The sequence below is a fragment of the Artemia franciscana genome, chromosome 3, assembly GCF_032884065.1.
Source record: "Artemia franciscana chromosome 3, ASM3288406v1, whole genome shotgun sequence".
In the NCBI taxonomy this organism is placed as follows: Eukaryota; Metazoa; Arthropoda; class Branchiopoda; order Anostraca; family Artemiidae; genus Artemia; species Artemia franciscana.
Window position 1 is genome coordinate 38,993,384 of NC_088865.1, and position 16,457 is coordinate 39,009,840.

A 16,457-nucleotide genomic window follows, 5' to 3' on the forward strand; every position below is an offset into this window, starting at 1 on the left:
CACCGCTGTTAATACTTCTGCTACTGCTACTACAAATACAACACTAACACTGCAACTACTTTAACTACCACCGAAACTACTGTGATAATAGTACTATTAAGGCTAGATCTATGAAGGTATTAAATAAAAAAATAAAAAAAAAAGTTTTTTTTAACTGAAAGTAAGGAGCAAAATTAAAACTTAAAATGAACAGAAATTACTTCGTATATGAAAGGGACTGCTTCCTCACCAACGCCCCGCTTTTTATGCTAAAGTTTGACTCTTTCTCTCAACCCTTCTTTTTAAAACAGTAAAAACTTTAGCGTAAAGAGCGGGGCGTTGGTGAGGAAGCAGCCCCTTTCATATACGAAGTAATTTCTGTTCGTTTTAAGGTTTAATTTTGCTCCTTACTTTCAGTTAAAAAAAACTTTTTTATTTTATTTTTTTATTTATGTTTTTTTTTATTTAATTTCTGAACGTTTTTCAATCAATGCATGTTTTGATTTTGGCTCTCCGCAGAGGAATAATTAAAACGAAATTTGCATATTTTTTTTTTTTTTTGCTAAATGGCTTTCTCATAATTTTGATCGAATGATTTTGAGAAAAAAGAGCGGGGGAGGAAGCCTAGTTGCCCTCCGATTTTTTTGGTGAATTAAGATAAAGGCAACTAGAACTTTTAATTTTTTACGAATCTTTTTTTTAGTAAAAGATATACATAACTTATAAATTAGCTTACGTAAAGAAGTTCTGTATTCTCATGTTTTTATTACATATATGAGGGGGTTCGCCCCCTCGTCAGTACCTCGCTCTTTACATTAAAGCTTAAATTTTGTCCCAATTCATTAAGAATGACCCCTGAATCACAAAAGCCGTAGAATAAATAGTTAAAATTACTAAAAATACTTTATCGTAAAGAGCGGGGTATTAGGAGGAGGTGAGCCCCTCATATGGGTAATAATTTCTGTTCGGTTTAAGTTTTAATGCTGCTCTTTACTTCCAGCTGAAAAAACTTTTTCATATTTATTTTTTCATTGTTTTTTTTTTAAATAATGCTAGTAAATCCTGCGCTCCCTTCATGGAAATTTTCTTCCACCTTGACAAATTCCTAGATGGTCCCCCAGCCTATACCCCTATTCTCAACCCCTTCCCCAACCAAAAAATCCTTCTGAAAACGTCTGCACACTTCCCAATAACCATTACTATATGTAAGCACTGGTCAAAGTTTGTAACTTGTAGCCCCTCCCACGGGGACTGTGGGGGAGTAAGTCATCCCCAAAGACATAGTTATAAGGTTTTTCGACTACGTTGAATAAAATGGCTATCTCAGAATTTTGATCCGTTGACTTTGGGAAAATAATTAGCGTGGGAGGGGGCCCAGGTGCCCTCCAATTTTTTGGTCACTTAAAAAGAGCACTAGAACTTTTCATTTCCGCTTGAATGAGCCCTCTCGCAACATTCTAGGACAACTGGGTCGATACGATCACCCCTGGAAAAAAAAAAACAAAAACAAACAAACAAACAAATAAACACGCATCCGTGATCTGCCTTCTGGCAAAAAATAGAAAATTCCACATTTTTGTAGATAGGAGCTTGAAACATCTGCAGTAGAGTTCTCTGAGACGCTGAATCTGATGGTGTGATTTTCGTTAAGATTCTATGACTTTTAGGAGGTGTTTTCCCCTATTTTCTAAAATAACGCAAATTTTCTCAGGCTCGTAACTTTTGATGGGTAAAACTAAACTTGATGAAACTTACTTATTTAAAATCAGCATTAAAATGCAATTCTTTTGATGTAGCTATTGGTATCAAAATTCAATTTTTTAGAGTTTTGATTACAATTGAGCCGGGTCGCTCATTACCACAGTTCGTTACCACCAACTGTTTGAAAATTTGAGAGAATATTGATGGCAAATTTGAACTAACAATAGAATATGTGTATTTAGATTGTCAAAATAGCGTATCTTAAGAATTGATTTGTGTATTAAGTTGGAACTCTCGGACAATTCCTAAAGGGGAAGATCAGTTGACCAAAGGCAATATATGCACACTACTACTAATACTGTTGTTGCTGCAACATTTACTAGTTCTACTACTTTTACCGTTGCTCCAATTTCCAGTTCTATCACAACTACTTGTAAGGTTAAGCGCATTAAGATAAACATTTCAAGAAGTATACGAATATACGATAATGATGTGTGAATATATGAAATAAATTTTAAATGTTTCCACTTTTATTACTTTAATGAATCAAATATTACTAACATTTTAAGGGATAAATGCCAGCTTATATATATATATTAAACTGACAATGCACATCCATTTGTATTCTGTTTCAGTAAATTGCAAATTGTGTTCTAGCCTTGGGAAGGCATAGAGATTCTAGCCCTACTCATGTTAATTTCGGCTGGTTTTGAGTTTGACTCGGGTATTTGTTTTAATTTCTATTCGTTTTGGGTTTCATTTATCAATCGATGCCGATTTATGTTAGTTTTAGGCTTGGTTTATTATTTGATTTAATTTTTTGCTCATTTTTGTTTCAATGGAATTCTTTACTTTTCTTTGAAAATACTGATTTTGTGGGAAATGTTTTTTTTTAAATTAATTGAGAGACAAATGAGGGAGTTTAATTAATAATTAGATGTTTGACGACCGTCGTCTTCAGGGACGAGGGGTTTGTGTTATTCTACTGACTGGTGTACCTTTCTTTTATTTTTATCAGTGTCTATTTATGATTATGAATAGTAACGGATAGTTTAAATACAACAAACTAGGATCAGTGGTATTAAATTGCAAGTTTCGAGATTTTTCATTCATTATTACATTCAAAAGGTTTCGAGGGGCTAACAACTTCATTTTTTAATTTACTCATTGAAAGAAAGAATTCAGATTATAAATCTGAGACAATTTTAGAGACTTGAATTGACTGCTGGACCGTGGTTTTGTTTTCGAATAAGGGACTTGAAAATTTTACTATTTAGTGTACTTATTATTGGTTCCAGATATGCATCTTAGGCTAAGGCAAATCATTCGTCTACATTTTCCTTTATTTCCGACAGGTTTGAAGGTAATAACATCAGTCTGCTTAATCGGTATCGGTTATAATGAAGTTGGTTACGCAGCTATTATTAAAAAAAAAAAAAAAAAATGCATGACAATAATGTGGTTTCGCAATTACTGCAGTAACTTCAATTACTTACAGTAACTGCAGCAATATCATTCTGAAAAGTTAGGGTTAAATACATAGTAATAATTAGACTCTATATAATAATATATATACCCAAGTGTTTCTGCCGCTCTTTTTTTGCGAATTTTTTGGGAAATCTCTTGGGGATACTGGACAGATCACAGCTAATGAGCCAAAAATAATGAAAGAGAGAGGTGATTCCAAAGTCTCAGCTACCGTTTTCTGGAGACATCTGGCAGTTTATAAGTGGTCGCAGAATTCCTTTGTTGTTTTAAAATCACTTTTCTGTGAATAGGCTGCGCAGCAGCCGAGTGAACCTGACACATTGACGATAAATCATATCAGTCTAATTAAAAAAAAATCACCCAGCGATAATTTATTGCGCCCCCTGATATTGTGTGTTCCTAGGCCCAGCAAATCCAGATCCAAAAATCCAGCAAATCCAGACCTATATACCATAGTCATCTTTGGCAATTAGAGTTAGCATCTTTCGCCAGAGAGTGTACGTATTACTGGTATCTGAATTATTTGAGGATACGAAAAATTTGTTTCCATTTCCGCTACAGGGAGGGACGTGCAAGAAAGAATAGATTGTTTGGACAGCTATTTTCAAAAATGAAGCATTAGAAAATGTGCAAATTAATTAACAATTTTCTGTGTCCTGGCCGGGTATAGCCTCGATGGGGGGATATTCGAGGGGTGCTATCGTACTCACTCCAGTGAAAACTAGTTCATTTTACGAGCTGATGCCCCTGATATCCTACTTATAGCTAATCGATAGCAAATAAACAAAGCGAAAACAAACAAATAAACAAACGGGGTTTCATTCTTATGCCAATATGCCTACGTTTTATTTGTTTTTATTCATATAATTAACATATATATATATATATATATATATATATATATATATATATATATATATATATATATATATATATATATATATATATATATATATATATATATATATATATATATATATACATGAATATACGTTCAACATGTATTTCTAATATGTTCTGATAATGGTACATTATTCAAGGCTCTATTGACTTGCAAAGTCAAGATAATATTTGTAAACCCATTTCTCGGATTCATGACCAAAGTTTTGCTGTTGCAGCTCTTCCGTTGGCAAAATCGAAAAAGGGCTACTGCAACACTTCACATTGACCAGGCAAAGTAAATTTATTTCCAGTTTGGGTTCACACTTAAATAGTCTCAGCTCCGCGTAAATCCATATATTTGACAGCCATGTGCTTGAAGATGAAATTTACGGACCGTAAATGTTTACTAAATTTTTACTTATGTACATACTACCTTCTAGGCTATACGAAGATTCAACTAAAAAAGGAGCTGTGATCGTACAAGGTGTTGAAGAGAAAGTAGTATGTAGTAAGGCTGAGGGGTACCAGATTTTACAGAGAGGATCAGATAAGCGCCAGACTGCAGCAACTTTGATGAATGCCCACTCAAGGTAAGTAATGCCTGTTTATAGCCTTTGTTAACCATGGATAACTTTTTAATTTATTGAAAAAATATCTAAATACTTGAAAATGCTCAGGAAGTTGTATATTTGGACCAGAAAATAAGGGTCTTTACCCCCTCCCATGCTTTTTGTCCTTGAATACTTAATTCACAAGGTCTATTGCATGCGTCGATCTATACATTTATGTGCATCTAGTTTCTTGTGTGCCGTTAAATGGGGATAAAGTAACATTTAAGCTTTACAAGAGTTGAAATTGCCCTACATGAGAGTGGAGCTGCTGTTCCCCTTAACCTTCTACCCTAAACGCTAACATGACAAAGGTTTTTTTATTTCCTTCGTATAAATTTTCGGAAACTTAGAATAGTAGTAATGAGGAGTGGTAACAAAAAGTTCTTAAAATCGTTGTTTATTCTTTATGGTAGATTTCATAGCTATTGTTCTAGTTTACAAGCACTACCACTAATACCAATATTATTGAAGAATTTTTGTGGCCTATTTGGGTGTGATAATAGTTTAGTTGCAAAAGTTTACCGCTACTACTAGGAAGTCACTGCAGTTCCAAGCCGCTTGAGGCCAACACAGCCGCGCACGCTCTTCTTCCAGCCCAGTCTATTTATATCTTCCCTCTTTACCCCCTCCCAAGAAGTTTCATTTTTTTTTAAATTCTTTATTTCGTTTATCCCTACATGAATTGTCGAAAAGGACGATCTTTAGCAACCTGTAATCCTTCATCCACAAAACTTGTCAATCCTTCTCTTATTTTGAGTCTAGAAAGTGGGATATGACCAAATTTTTCGTACAACATACTGTTTAAAATATGGTCAGTCAAACGGGTACCCAAAGATATCAGTAGGCTATTAACTGTGGACTAATACTACCTTATCTCTGGAGATCTCACTCATGCATATCCACCTTCATAAAAGTGGAAGTTTTTCGATACTCCAAAGAACTCTCATTGTCATGACAATACGCTTCCAATAGTATCACCACTAGTGCTTGTCTCGTAGTTCAAATATTTATAATATATTATTTATATATTAATATAAATATCATTTATTATATTAATATTTATATTAGCATCCAACGCCGCAATGCTACGTGGATATTTTTCTCTGGAAAAGACCTAACTTATCATCCCCCAACTTCCGAAGTGCCCACATTTCATAACCATATTTGACCACTATCATATTTATCAACTGTTATAATAATTGTTATTAATAATATGCATCAAATGTCATATTTTATAATATTATAATATGTTTAGATAAGATAATATTTATTTTCAAAAGACTATCACAAGCTCTATAGAGCCGAATTCGCTTTATATGTCAGTAAAAGCTAAGAAAAAAAAAATTCAAAACAGTACATTAAGTCACTTAAAATTAAAAGAAATTAAAAGCAAAATCATCAAAGATAAAGGGCAAATCAGTAAACTTAACAATTAAATTACAAAAACATTGCAGTAAATCAAAAAAATAAAAACGGCAATAGAGGAAAAGGGGAATTTGGCAAGTACATAATCACGAATTATTATTAAGGTGTTCCAGAATAAAGGGTATAAAACTTTTGCGAAATCTTTCTGTAACAGCATGGATCGGAGAGTAAGTTGGGATTGCTAAGGAGGCTGACCGGGGGAGTCGGAGTCTGATGGGATTGTGAAAATCAGAGAGTAAGTCTTCAGTACGGGGATTGGAAATGACTGATTTAGCGAAAAGCAGGCACATTTTTTCCCTCCTTTCTTTTAAGGTGGTAATGCGTGCAGCTTTAAGGAGGAAGGAGTATGGAATTTTGCCTTCTTTGTAAATGATCCTGAGCGACCGACTCGATTTTTTCACTAAGTTCATTTGAAAGTTGCGAATGTCAGACCGGACATGCATATTCCAATAACGGCCTGATAAAGGATAAGTAAACACGGAGGGAATGTATCTTAGGACAATTAAATTTGTTTAGCAGCTTAAAAATGGATAGTGAAACATTTGCTTGTTTAACAATGTTAAAGTTAAAGTTAAACATTTGCTTTTTTAACAATGTTAAACAATGTTATTGTAAAATAAATCTGATACAGCAATCAAACACACGCAAAAACCAGGGAAAACTTCAAATGAATTGCTATATCCAGAAGAATCAAGTGTCTTGTGTGAATAGAAGGATCTTTCTGTTTTTCTGAATATATATTAGGATATATTTTTTTTATGATTTGATTAACACAAAAGGCAAGAATACTCCACTTGCCAACATAAGGTGTCATTCTTGTTTCTTGTTGTTCTACATTGTCAGCCAAAACTAAAATTAAACAGTCTTAAGATATTTTCTTACTGAAATTTACCTGATAATTTTGGGCACGAAGCCAAATTGAAGGGCTAGTTTTAATTGCATAAGAATGACAAAAATAAAAGGATTGCCAAGACCGGCAATATTTATATTTTTTTTTATAGAAGACTTACAGAAGTTAATAGAATATATTTTTCTAAAAAGAATTGAAGTTCATAATATTTGTAGATATATGGCATAATATGTTCAGGGTTTTGTTCTGATGTAAAGTTTTATGATTAACAATAATTATAGCTTATTTATGTTATATTTGTTCGAAGTTCATGAACTAATAGACTTATAGGAGTTAATAGAATTTATTTTTTCTACAAAGAATTTAGGTTTATATATATATATATATATATATATATATATATATATATATATATATATATATATATATATATATATATATATATATATATGGCATAATATGTTCAGGGTTTTCTTCTGATATAAAGTTTTATGAATAACAAGAATTATATCTTACTTAAGTTATTTTGTTTTTTCGAAGTTTATTGAACTACTAGACCTATAGAAGCTAATAAAATTTATTAGAATATAGTTGAACTTATAGGCTTATAGAAGTTAATAGAATTTATTTTTCTAAAAAGAATGGAAATTTGTAATATTTATAGATATATGCCGTAATTTGTTCAGGGTTTTCTTCTGATATAAAGTTTTATGATTAACATTAATTATAGCTTATTTAAGTTATATTGTTTTTTTTGAAGTTCATTGAACTAATAGACTTATAGAAGTCAATAAAATTTATTAGAATATAATTGAAATTATAGACTTATAGAAGTTAATAGAATTTATCTTTCTAAATAATTTGTTCAGGGTATTCTTCTGATATAAAGTTTTATGATTAACATATAGCTTATTTAAGTTATTTGGTTTTTTCGAAGTTTATTGACCTAATAAAAAAAATTAAGCATTCTTTTAGTTTTATATTTTCATTCTATTCTAAGCGCCTTAAAATGACTATTTCAATTCTCTTAGCCCGAAGTCTATGTTCTTAAGTTATGTTATTTTAGGTTTGGGTGGTAGTAGGTGGTATAGCTGTTTTAAAAAACTCTTTAAAGAATCTCAAAAACGCTTCTATTCCTTTTATTTCAGTCGTTCACACACTGTTTTCTCGATCACAACGCACATTAAAGAATGTACAGCAGATGGGGAACTTATGAAGGTGGGCAAGTTGAATTTGGTTGATCTCGCTGGATCAGAGAACATTGGCCGCTCTGGCGCAGTCGATAAAAGAGCTCGAGAAGCTGGTAACATAAACCAGTCCCTCCTCACTCTTGGTCGCGTTATTACAGCACTAGTGGAAAGGACTCCACATATCCCATACAGGTAATGAAATTGCAGTCAGTGCTTTCGCTGTCTTCAAACTTTCGAAGAAATTCTTCAGTTTTCCTTGAAATTTCGTAAAAAAAGTTGAATTTCTTTCCCCAGCATTTCTTCGAAACCCTGTTATCAGATTTTTTTTTATTAAGGTTTTTATTTTTTTAAATAATGCTGTTGCTTGAACTCTCTGAGACTGGGTTCGTCAAGTTTATATAGTCGTCTTAGTATGAAACCGATCAATTGAATGACAGATAATTATTTTATTAGTACTACTTAAGAAAGTGCAGTTACAACTTCGACACTTACAGTTCAAAATACTGTTGATTTAAAGTGGATTTTTTGTAAGGTAAGTTTTCCTCTGTGAAGTTGAGAACAACTTCATTGTTGAGATTTTTTTTCCTGCGCCCAATTCACCAAGGAAGTTAGAGAATATGTCAATATAGTATTCCGGCGCATATCCTTTTTGCTGAATCTATTCTTATTGATGTATTTGAATCATGCTTCAGAATTTTGTATAAAACTGAAATTTTCCTTCATTATAAACCTGGCAAGTACGCCAGATTCTTACTCAATATGGCACGCAATTGGGATTGAAACACAAATTCAAAAATTGGGAAAATTATACTGAAAATATGAGATATTGGCCGGAAAAGGGTGAACCTTCAATATTGCGGTACTACGTGCCTAAATATCCCTTTCATGTATGCTCGATTAACTATTAATAAGGCAAATTATTTGCTTTTTATATAGATAAACCAGCTGTAGGAGAAAGCAAATAATTTTTATGGGAACCCCTGTTGTGTATTAAAAGCTATGCCATGACAAATGTTGGGTTTGGGGATCTTTATTTTACATTTACGTCATTTTACAGATGTGGAAATTTTCATCTTTGGTTTCATTTTTGTCGTTTATAAAACCTCTTGACATGCAAAAATGACTTTAGATAAACAGTACAAATGAACCAATGAATATTAAAACAATCGAGATTATTATCTCAACCTAATATTCTTGATTCGTCTTTTATCATTATTTGATTAACGGTTCCGTTGAAACCGAACCCCTGTAACAGAACCCTCGTGCATTCTACCCCTCATACAACTGAACCCCTGTGCATAAGAACTCTGGTGTAACTAAACCCCCTTAACTGAACCCCTGTGCAACTGAATCATTGTGTAATTGAACCCCTCTGCAACTGAATCGTCGTGTAATTCAACCCAACTTAACTGAATCTTAGTGCATCTGTACCCCCGTTCAGCTGAAACTTCGTTTAACTGGGTCCACATGGAACTAAAACCCTGTGAAACTCATCCCTGTCTAACTGAACCCTCGTGAAACTGAACCTCTGTTTAACTGGGCCCCCATGGAACTCAGCCCACGTGCAGCTTAACCCCGTTTGACTGAACCTTCGTTCAATATATAAATGTTTCGTTCAGATGGCTTTGATGGCTTGTGACGTCTGGTTTTTCATCAAACAGTTACAACAAGATAGAACCTAGAAAGATTCTATCCTGTATTTTAACCCATGATATCCCCTCATATTTGTAGAACACTAGAAAACTAGCGATTATTGGAAACACAAAGCACAACTGAACAATCAGGCACCTGCTTTTGGGAGCAAGAAAGCCGTTAACTAGTGTTCCCAAAATAAAATACTAGTTTATAGGGTGCTTATAGAATAGAGTTTAATTTAAAAATTTCTCTAATTTATTTTAATTTTAACTCTAGTTTTAATGTTAAAATCTATATGTATATATATATATATATATATATATATATATATATATATATATATATATATATATATATATATATATATATATATATTTATATATATATATATATATATATATATATATATATTATATATTATATATATATATATATATATATATATATATATATATTATATATATATATATATATATATATATATATATATATATATATATATATATATATATATATATATATATATATATATATATATAATATATTCCTGGCTATTATACAATTGAGCAAAACTCGGAATAAAACTCTAAAACTCTTGTGACATCTTTCAAGTTTAGCGGGATGGGACTTAGTTTGGGGATATTTTAGGATTTTTACGGGACCGTCTGTTGCGGGTGGGGAGGTAGGGCTCAGGGATGATGTAAGGTAATCAGGAGACAGACAGGGTCTTGGACCGAAACGGAAGCACAGGAGGCTCTTTCTCTCGGCCAACTTGGTGAGCTTGAACATACCTAGTAGATAATGATATGGAACCTTCCCTTCACCATTTATGATTCTAAATGCTCGTTTTTAGACATTGTCTGTCTTATAAATATGCTCTGAAGAAAGATCGAAATGCTACACTGGACAAGTATACTCCAGTAATGGCCGAATGAAAAAACAATAAAGTCGGAGAAGATCCTTAAGGGGCAAGAACATTTTTTCGAAAGTTTTAGAGAAGAAACTGGAGAGAAAGCTTGTTTGAGGGTGTTTTGAACTTGGGCATCCCACTTCAAGTTAGCAGTAATTGTCACCCAAAGTAGTGTTATGCATTCACAGAGATTCTGGGAGGAATGGGATTTGTGAAAGAAGGGGTTATGTTTAAAAATCTTTGTGACATTCTCAAGTAATGTCATAGTTTAGCTTTTAATGATTCATCGACTAACCTCAAGTGCAGACAGGTGGTCAACATACTTCCATCGATCTGTCTGGTCAGTCTTGAGTCTATTAATCATTTTAAGCAATAAAATGGAACCCACCAGGGTTCGCTGGGGGACCCCACAAAAGACAGGAAGGGGATCGGAGTAAATATTTTGATATTTAAGCACTTGAGAACGATTTCTTAAAAAGAGGCAACAATTTTAATTAGGAAGGTACTCACTTGGAACTCCGTCAGCAGTTTATTTGCAAGGATATTATGGTCAATTAGGTCGAACGCTTTCTGGAGATCAATTAATAAAAGATTCAACCAAGTATCAGGGTTTTCAAGGTTTTTAAGAATGGTGTCAAGAAGACTTAACGAGGTAGTGTGAAGTAGATGTCTCCTTGAGGTTTCTAAATTGTTGTCTGTCAATAAGTTAAAGAGTCTCTGCCTTCATCAAATAGCTAAGTAACCCTCATATAGTTTTGAAAAAACTGGGGTCAGTGTGAATGGTCGTACTCCATTAAAATCGTTCAAGCCTCCCTTATTTTGGATTGGAATAACATAGCCCAGCTTCCAGCACGGCTGGTAACATCCGGGACTACTAATATCATTAAAAATACTAACAAGGGGTGTTAATAGTTTATCAGGGAATGGTTTTATTAGATCAATTAGAATATTAATAAGGCATGTAGTAGTTTTTTTGAGTTTCTGTATTTTTTTCTATTCTTTCCTTTGCTGAAATTTTCGGGATTTTGTCTTTTGGAGTTTCAAGGATTAGATTGTTTTCCTAGAGAGGCGGGGACGTTTGCCCAATGTTAGCTGGGTGTTTATTAAGTTCATTGGCTGTCTTTTCAGGTGGTTCGTCCAGAAGAAAATCAAGGTTCTTTTACCAGTGACCCCCTATTTTTTCACTTTCTTAAACCATTGCTGAGGTTTGCTCTGTTTTAAGCAATTTAATTTATTCTTACCATAACGAGAAACAGCACGGCATATTTCTTTCTTAATTTGTTTAGGGAGGGCTAAGGCGTCATCTTTGCTTCCAAGTCAAAAAGTTTTAGTTTCAAATGGATTACTTTTGTTTTTTCATTAATATAAGGTTTATCTGAGGAACATACCTTGTTGTTCTTTCACCAGCTATAATATTTATAACTTTTACCATACAATTTAAATTCTCTAAAAGACTGAAGCTAGGCCAAACCTCATATAAAGAGCTAGTTTTTTCAGAATTCTCTAATTATAGGGAAATGTTATGAGTGAGCTTATTTTAGCTGATTTTGTAGATAGACATTGTATAAACTGCGAAGCAATGGTTTTCGCAGTGTCCAAATGAAAATAAATAGGCTCCATCATTAACGAATTAGCATTGTATTTGAATGATTTTTTTTACTCGGTAGTTTTCAAAAAAAAATTTTTCCACTTGCAATGGTGACTAGGAAAGGGAGCTTTTAAGAGGGGATTTTAAACACTAGTTTAAGGGTTTGTGATCATGGAGATTCCAGTGGTAGACCTTTTACTGTTTCAAGCCTTTACACTGAAAAAATGGTACTAAAATCACATTTTGGTGCCATAAGGAATATTATGATAGTGTTTTCATGACGAAATTATAAAAGCGCGTGAATATGAATGTTAGCTTTCAGATAACCTTAAACAACTCTTCGACATTTTCTAAATTTTTAAGTAAAGAGTGGAGAGGAGCTGAACAAGGGGATAGCATCCCTTATGGTTAAGATAATTTTTGTTTAAATTCTGACGTCTCTCTTGAACTTCATGTGGAAAACTTTTTTTTACATAATTTACATAGCCTATGTTTTTCCTCTTTTAAAAGAAAGTGTACTGTACTGTTTGAGTCTCTCCTTGAGTCCTTAGTGAGGGTCTCTTCTATCCTTTTGTCTATAAATACAAATATAGTTGTTGAACTAATGAAATGCATTTCCATTTTAGAGAGTCAAAACTTACGCGATTGCTGCAAGACTCGCTAGGAGGTCGGACGAAGACTTCTATAATTGCTACAGTAGCGCCATCTGCTAGCAACTTAGAGGAAACGATGTCAACTGTAGAATATGCTCATCGAGCGAAGAGTATTACCAATAAACCCGAAATCAAGGGGTTTATTGTAATAGTTTTCGCTCGAAGAGTATTACCAATAACCTCGAAGAGTCGAAATCAAACCCGTAAGACCATTTTCAAACTTTGGTAGTTTATTGTCGGGCTGAGTGGAACCAATCAAAGGCTCACTAAACAAGCTATCCCCCGCCGATCTAGTAGACGATCTAGTCAGACACAAAAGTAGGGTATAGGGTATCCGGCTCTTCCATGAAAATCATGATTAGCTTCCAAAAATCCCTAAATAAAAGATGAATAGTGTCTATGTTTGTTAAATCTCTGACCTACGATATGCTTACCTCTGGGGATGCATAGAAAGCACAGTTTTGGGTACTTGCATAAAGCTATCAATAACTCCTTCAGTCTAGCATTTCTAAATCATCAACATTTCTCGTTAGGGGCATTCGATACCTTGAAAATCAGACAAATGGTCCATTAGCAAAGTCTACAGCGATATTAGCTATGAACGAAGGCAGTTGAGAATTTTGTGGTTTGACTGTGAAATTTGACTAAAAAGACAGTGAAATTTATTTTCCTTTTGTTGGTGAGTTTGTCAGTCAAAACGGGTGGCACCACAGGAAACTCTCAAAGCGGTCAAATTACTCAAATGATAATTCTTTTCAGTTGATTTTTAGGAGCTGCCTTTTCCTGATCTTCAAGAAGACAATTCTGCTCGGTCCAATTGAAAAGCGAAATTTACACTTTTTAATGATGTAAGTTTCATTAAATCTGAAAATCTCTGTCTCCGGCGTGAAACGGGTGAAGTTAAATGATTCTTTTAAGATTTCCGGGATAAATGGATTGAAAATATCTATTCAGAAGAATGTCAAAACGTCGTGGTAAAAAATGATAAAAGGATGGAACTCTACCTGTTTTCATCTATTTCTCCACACTATAATTTCAAAATGGATTGAAAATATCTATTCTGACGAACGCCAGAACGTCATGTTGGAAATGGTAAAAGGATGGAACTACACCTGTTTTCGTCTTTTCCTCGACTTTGCAATTCCAAAATGCATTGAAAACATCCATTCTGACGAAATAGTAGAACGTTGTGATAGAAGTTGTAAAAGGATGGAATTTCGCTTGTTTTCATTTATTTCTTTACGTGATAATTTCAGAATGGATTGAAAATTCTGACGAACGTCAGAACCGTCGTGGTAAAAAAAAAGGTAGAAAGATGGAATTACATCTGTTTTCGTCTTTTTCTCGACGTTGTAATTTCAACATGGATTGAAAATACCTCCGTGTCTGAGAGCCTGATTGGTTTTTGTGCTCTTTTTCGTGACGTGAATTGTTTTTTTTTACCACAAAACAGACAGCTGAAAAAGTCCTAAGGGTCAGAGCAAAATCTGTTGCCTTTTGTAGAATATATTTTGGTTCTTTTTGATTCTCATGAAACTATTATCTTGATGAAAGTTTGTTTTTTAAAGATGAATGATGATGCGGTTGAATATTGCAGTTGGATGGATGGCAAAACCTAGGCATAATTCGTATTGTGATTAACTGTTCTATGTTTAATTAGCAACTGACCATTAATTACTTGGAATCAGTTTGACAGATCTTTTCTGTAATATAGGCGGTATTCAAGTCAAACGCTGATATTTTGTGGGAAGACTCCGCCCTATTAATTTTAATAAAGATCACGGCCTTTGTCTATATTCGGTTATTCAGAGCTAAAAGTGATATTTACTATCTCTATGTTGATGGACTTTCCTCAAAAATTAGGTGTTGTCTTGCTAGTTTGTGCGTTCTCTGGACGTAAAGAAATAACAAATGCTCTCAAGGACAATAGCAAATGCTTTCCGTTGTGCTAAAAAAAAAACATGTTAATTCAGCTGATCGGTCATACCAGAATCCACCCTGGAATTATTGTCCAAATCTTCCAAGAAACAGTTTACAAAAAGAGAGTAGTTTTCTCCTCCATGTTTAGATTAACAAGATTTCAATATTTTGCAGTTGTTTTTTTTATCTGAATTTTTCTTCTTTTTTTCGTGAATTCGGAGGAGGATAAGGAGGTCAAGCCTCAATTTTATGTTCATTTGTCAACTTTTGCCATGATCTACTTTTGTAAGTCACTTCTGTTCGTGAATTCAGTGAAATTTGGGGCAAGGGTAGAAATATTGTATCACATGTACCCACTAAGCTTTAATAGCTCTCTCGATGTAGAGAAATTTGAGACTTCTTTTTGCGCCTTTCTTGTTTCATCAGCGTTGGTTTACCTTTCTTGGCAATTAAAGAGGGAGGGTTGACATTTGCCACTCTAAATTTTATTGTCCCGTTTGATCTAAAAAAATATCATTTTTTGAATCTTCATTAAACAGAAATTGAAAGAAAAATCCTTGCCCCGCTTCAAACGTTTTCGTGAATTGATACCCCTGGTAGTGATGTTAGAAAGTTGGTCCTAGAAAAAAAAATGAACTTGTAAGCTAAATTTTTACAGTTTCCTTTTTAACTCTGATCAATTCTCCTTGAAGACTTGATGGATATAATGTTGCATCAGTTTTTGTACAAAAATTCGTTCGTGGGGTATACCATTCTGAAAATTTTGATGAAGTAACAGCTTCTTTGTTGTATAGAATAGAATAAGCTGAAACGATGTGCTAACAAACGACCTAAGACCTGATTCATTACAGACAAAAACTAAGAGACAAAATCTAGGCTTTGGCCGCTCCGCCCATCCTTAATTTATTCTTCCCATGTTCATTTTTTAGCAGAAGGTAGGTATGTTGTACTTTTTTAAGCCAGATTCACGCTTAGATTTTCAATTTTTAGGATTGACGAGTCAGAGTGAGCCTGTGACCCCTCCCAGTGTCTCTCTTACCGCTAACTTTTTAGAAGAAAGACCGGCATGTTACACCTTGTTTGATTGGGAAATATGCGAGCATTTTTAATTTGTAAGACTAGAGAATCAAACCGGGCCCACCCCACCTTCCACCTTCAACTTTTTGAAAAGAAACTAATTATTCTTCTCCTTATTTGAACCAAAATAATCCAAGTATTTTAATCAGTAGCACAGAGTATGTGGACTCCCCTCTAATTCCCCCTCCCATACTGTTCCATCTATTTTTTCTTGCTGAAACCCAGGCATGTTGCACCTTGTTAAAAGTGGAATCACGCTAGAATTTTCAGTCAATATAATTTGAAGTATGAGTGAATCTACTCCAGGATCCCCACAATTACCATTGCTAACTTCTCAGCAGAAAGGTAAGCATGTCGCACATTGTTTTTTTTTTTGTTTTCTCAAAATAGACTATCAAAAGTGTACAAAATCCTTTTCTAATTCATATTTCAAATTCTTCTTCTTTTCTTTCTTTTACCCAGAGTTCTTTGATCTATACTGAAATATTCTGTAGGTATCTCCTTTCCTGGTTTACTCTTCTTTTTCGTATTCTTGATGATGAATTGTG

The 16,457-nt window shown here is 33.6% G+C and overlaps 1 protein-coding gene across 2 annotated transcripts in view; it reads left to right on the forward strand.

Annotated features, from left to right (window-relative positions):
- Positions 1-16,457, forward strand: part of LOC136025257 (kinesin-like protein KIF11) — an 86,584-nt gene that overhangs the window by 61,143 nt on the left and 8,984 nt on the right. Inside the window, exons 6-9 of one of the 2 annotated variants that reach the window (XM_065701105.1) lie at positions 4,491-4,640; positions 8,085-8,318; positions 12,886-13,115; positions 15,823-16,254. In XM_065701105.1, the coding sequence (XP_065557177.1) occupies positions 4,491-4,640; positions 8,085-8,318; positions 12,886-13,115; positions 15,823-15,941 (733 nt within the window). In that variant the 3' untranslated portion in view covers positions 15,942-16,254. The remainder of the gene's footprint in view (positions 1-4,490; positions 4,641-8,084; positions 8,319-12,885; positions 13,116-15,822; positions 16,255-16,457) is intronic. The other variant, XM_065701106.1, reaches the window with a different exon arrangement.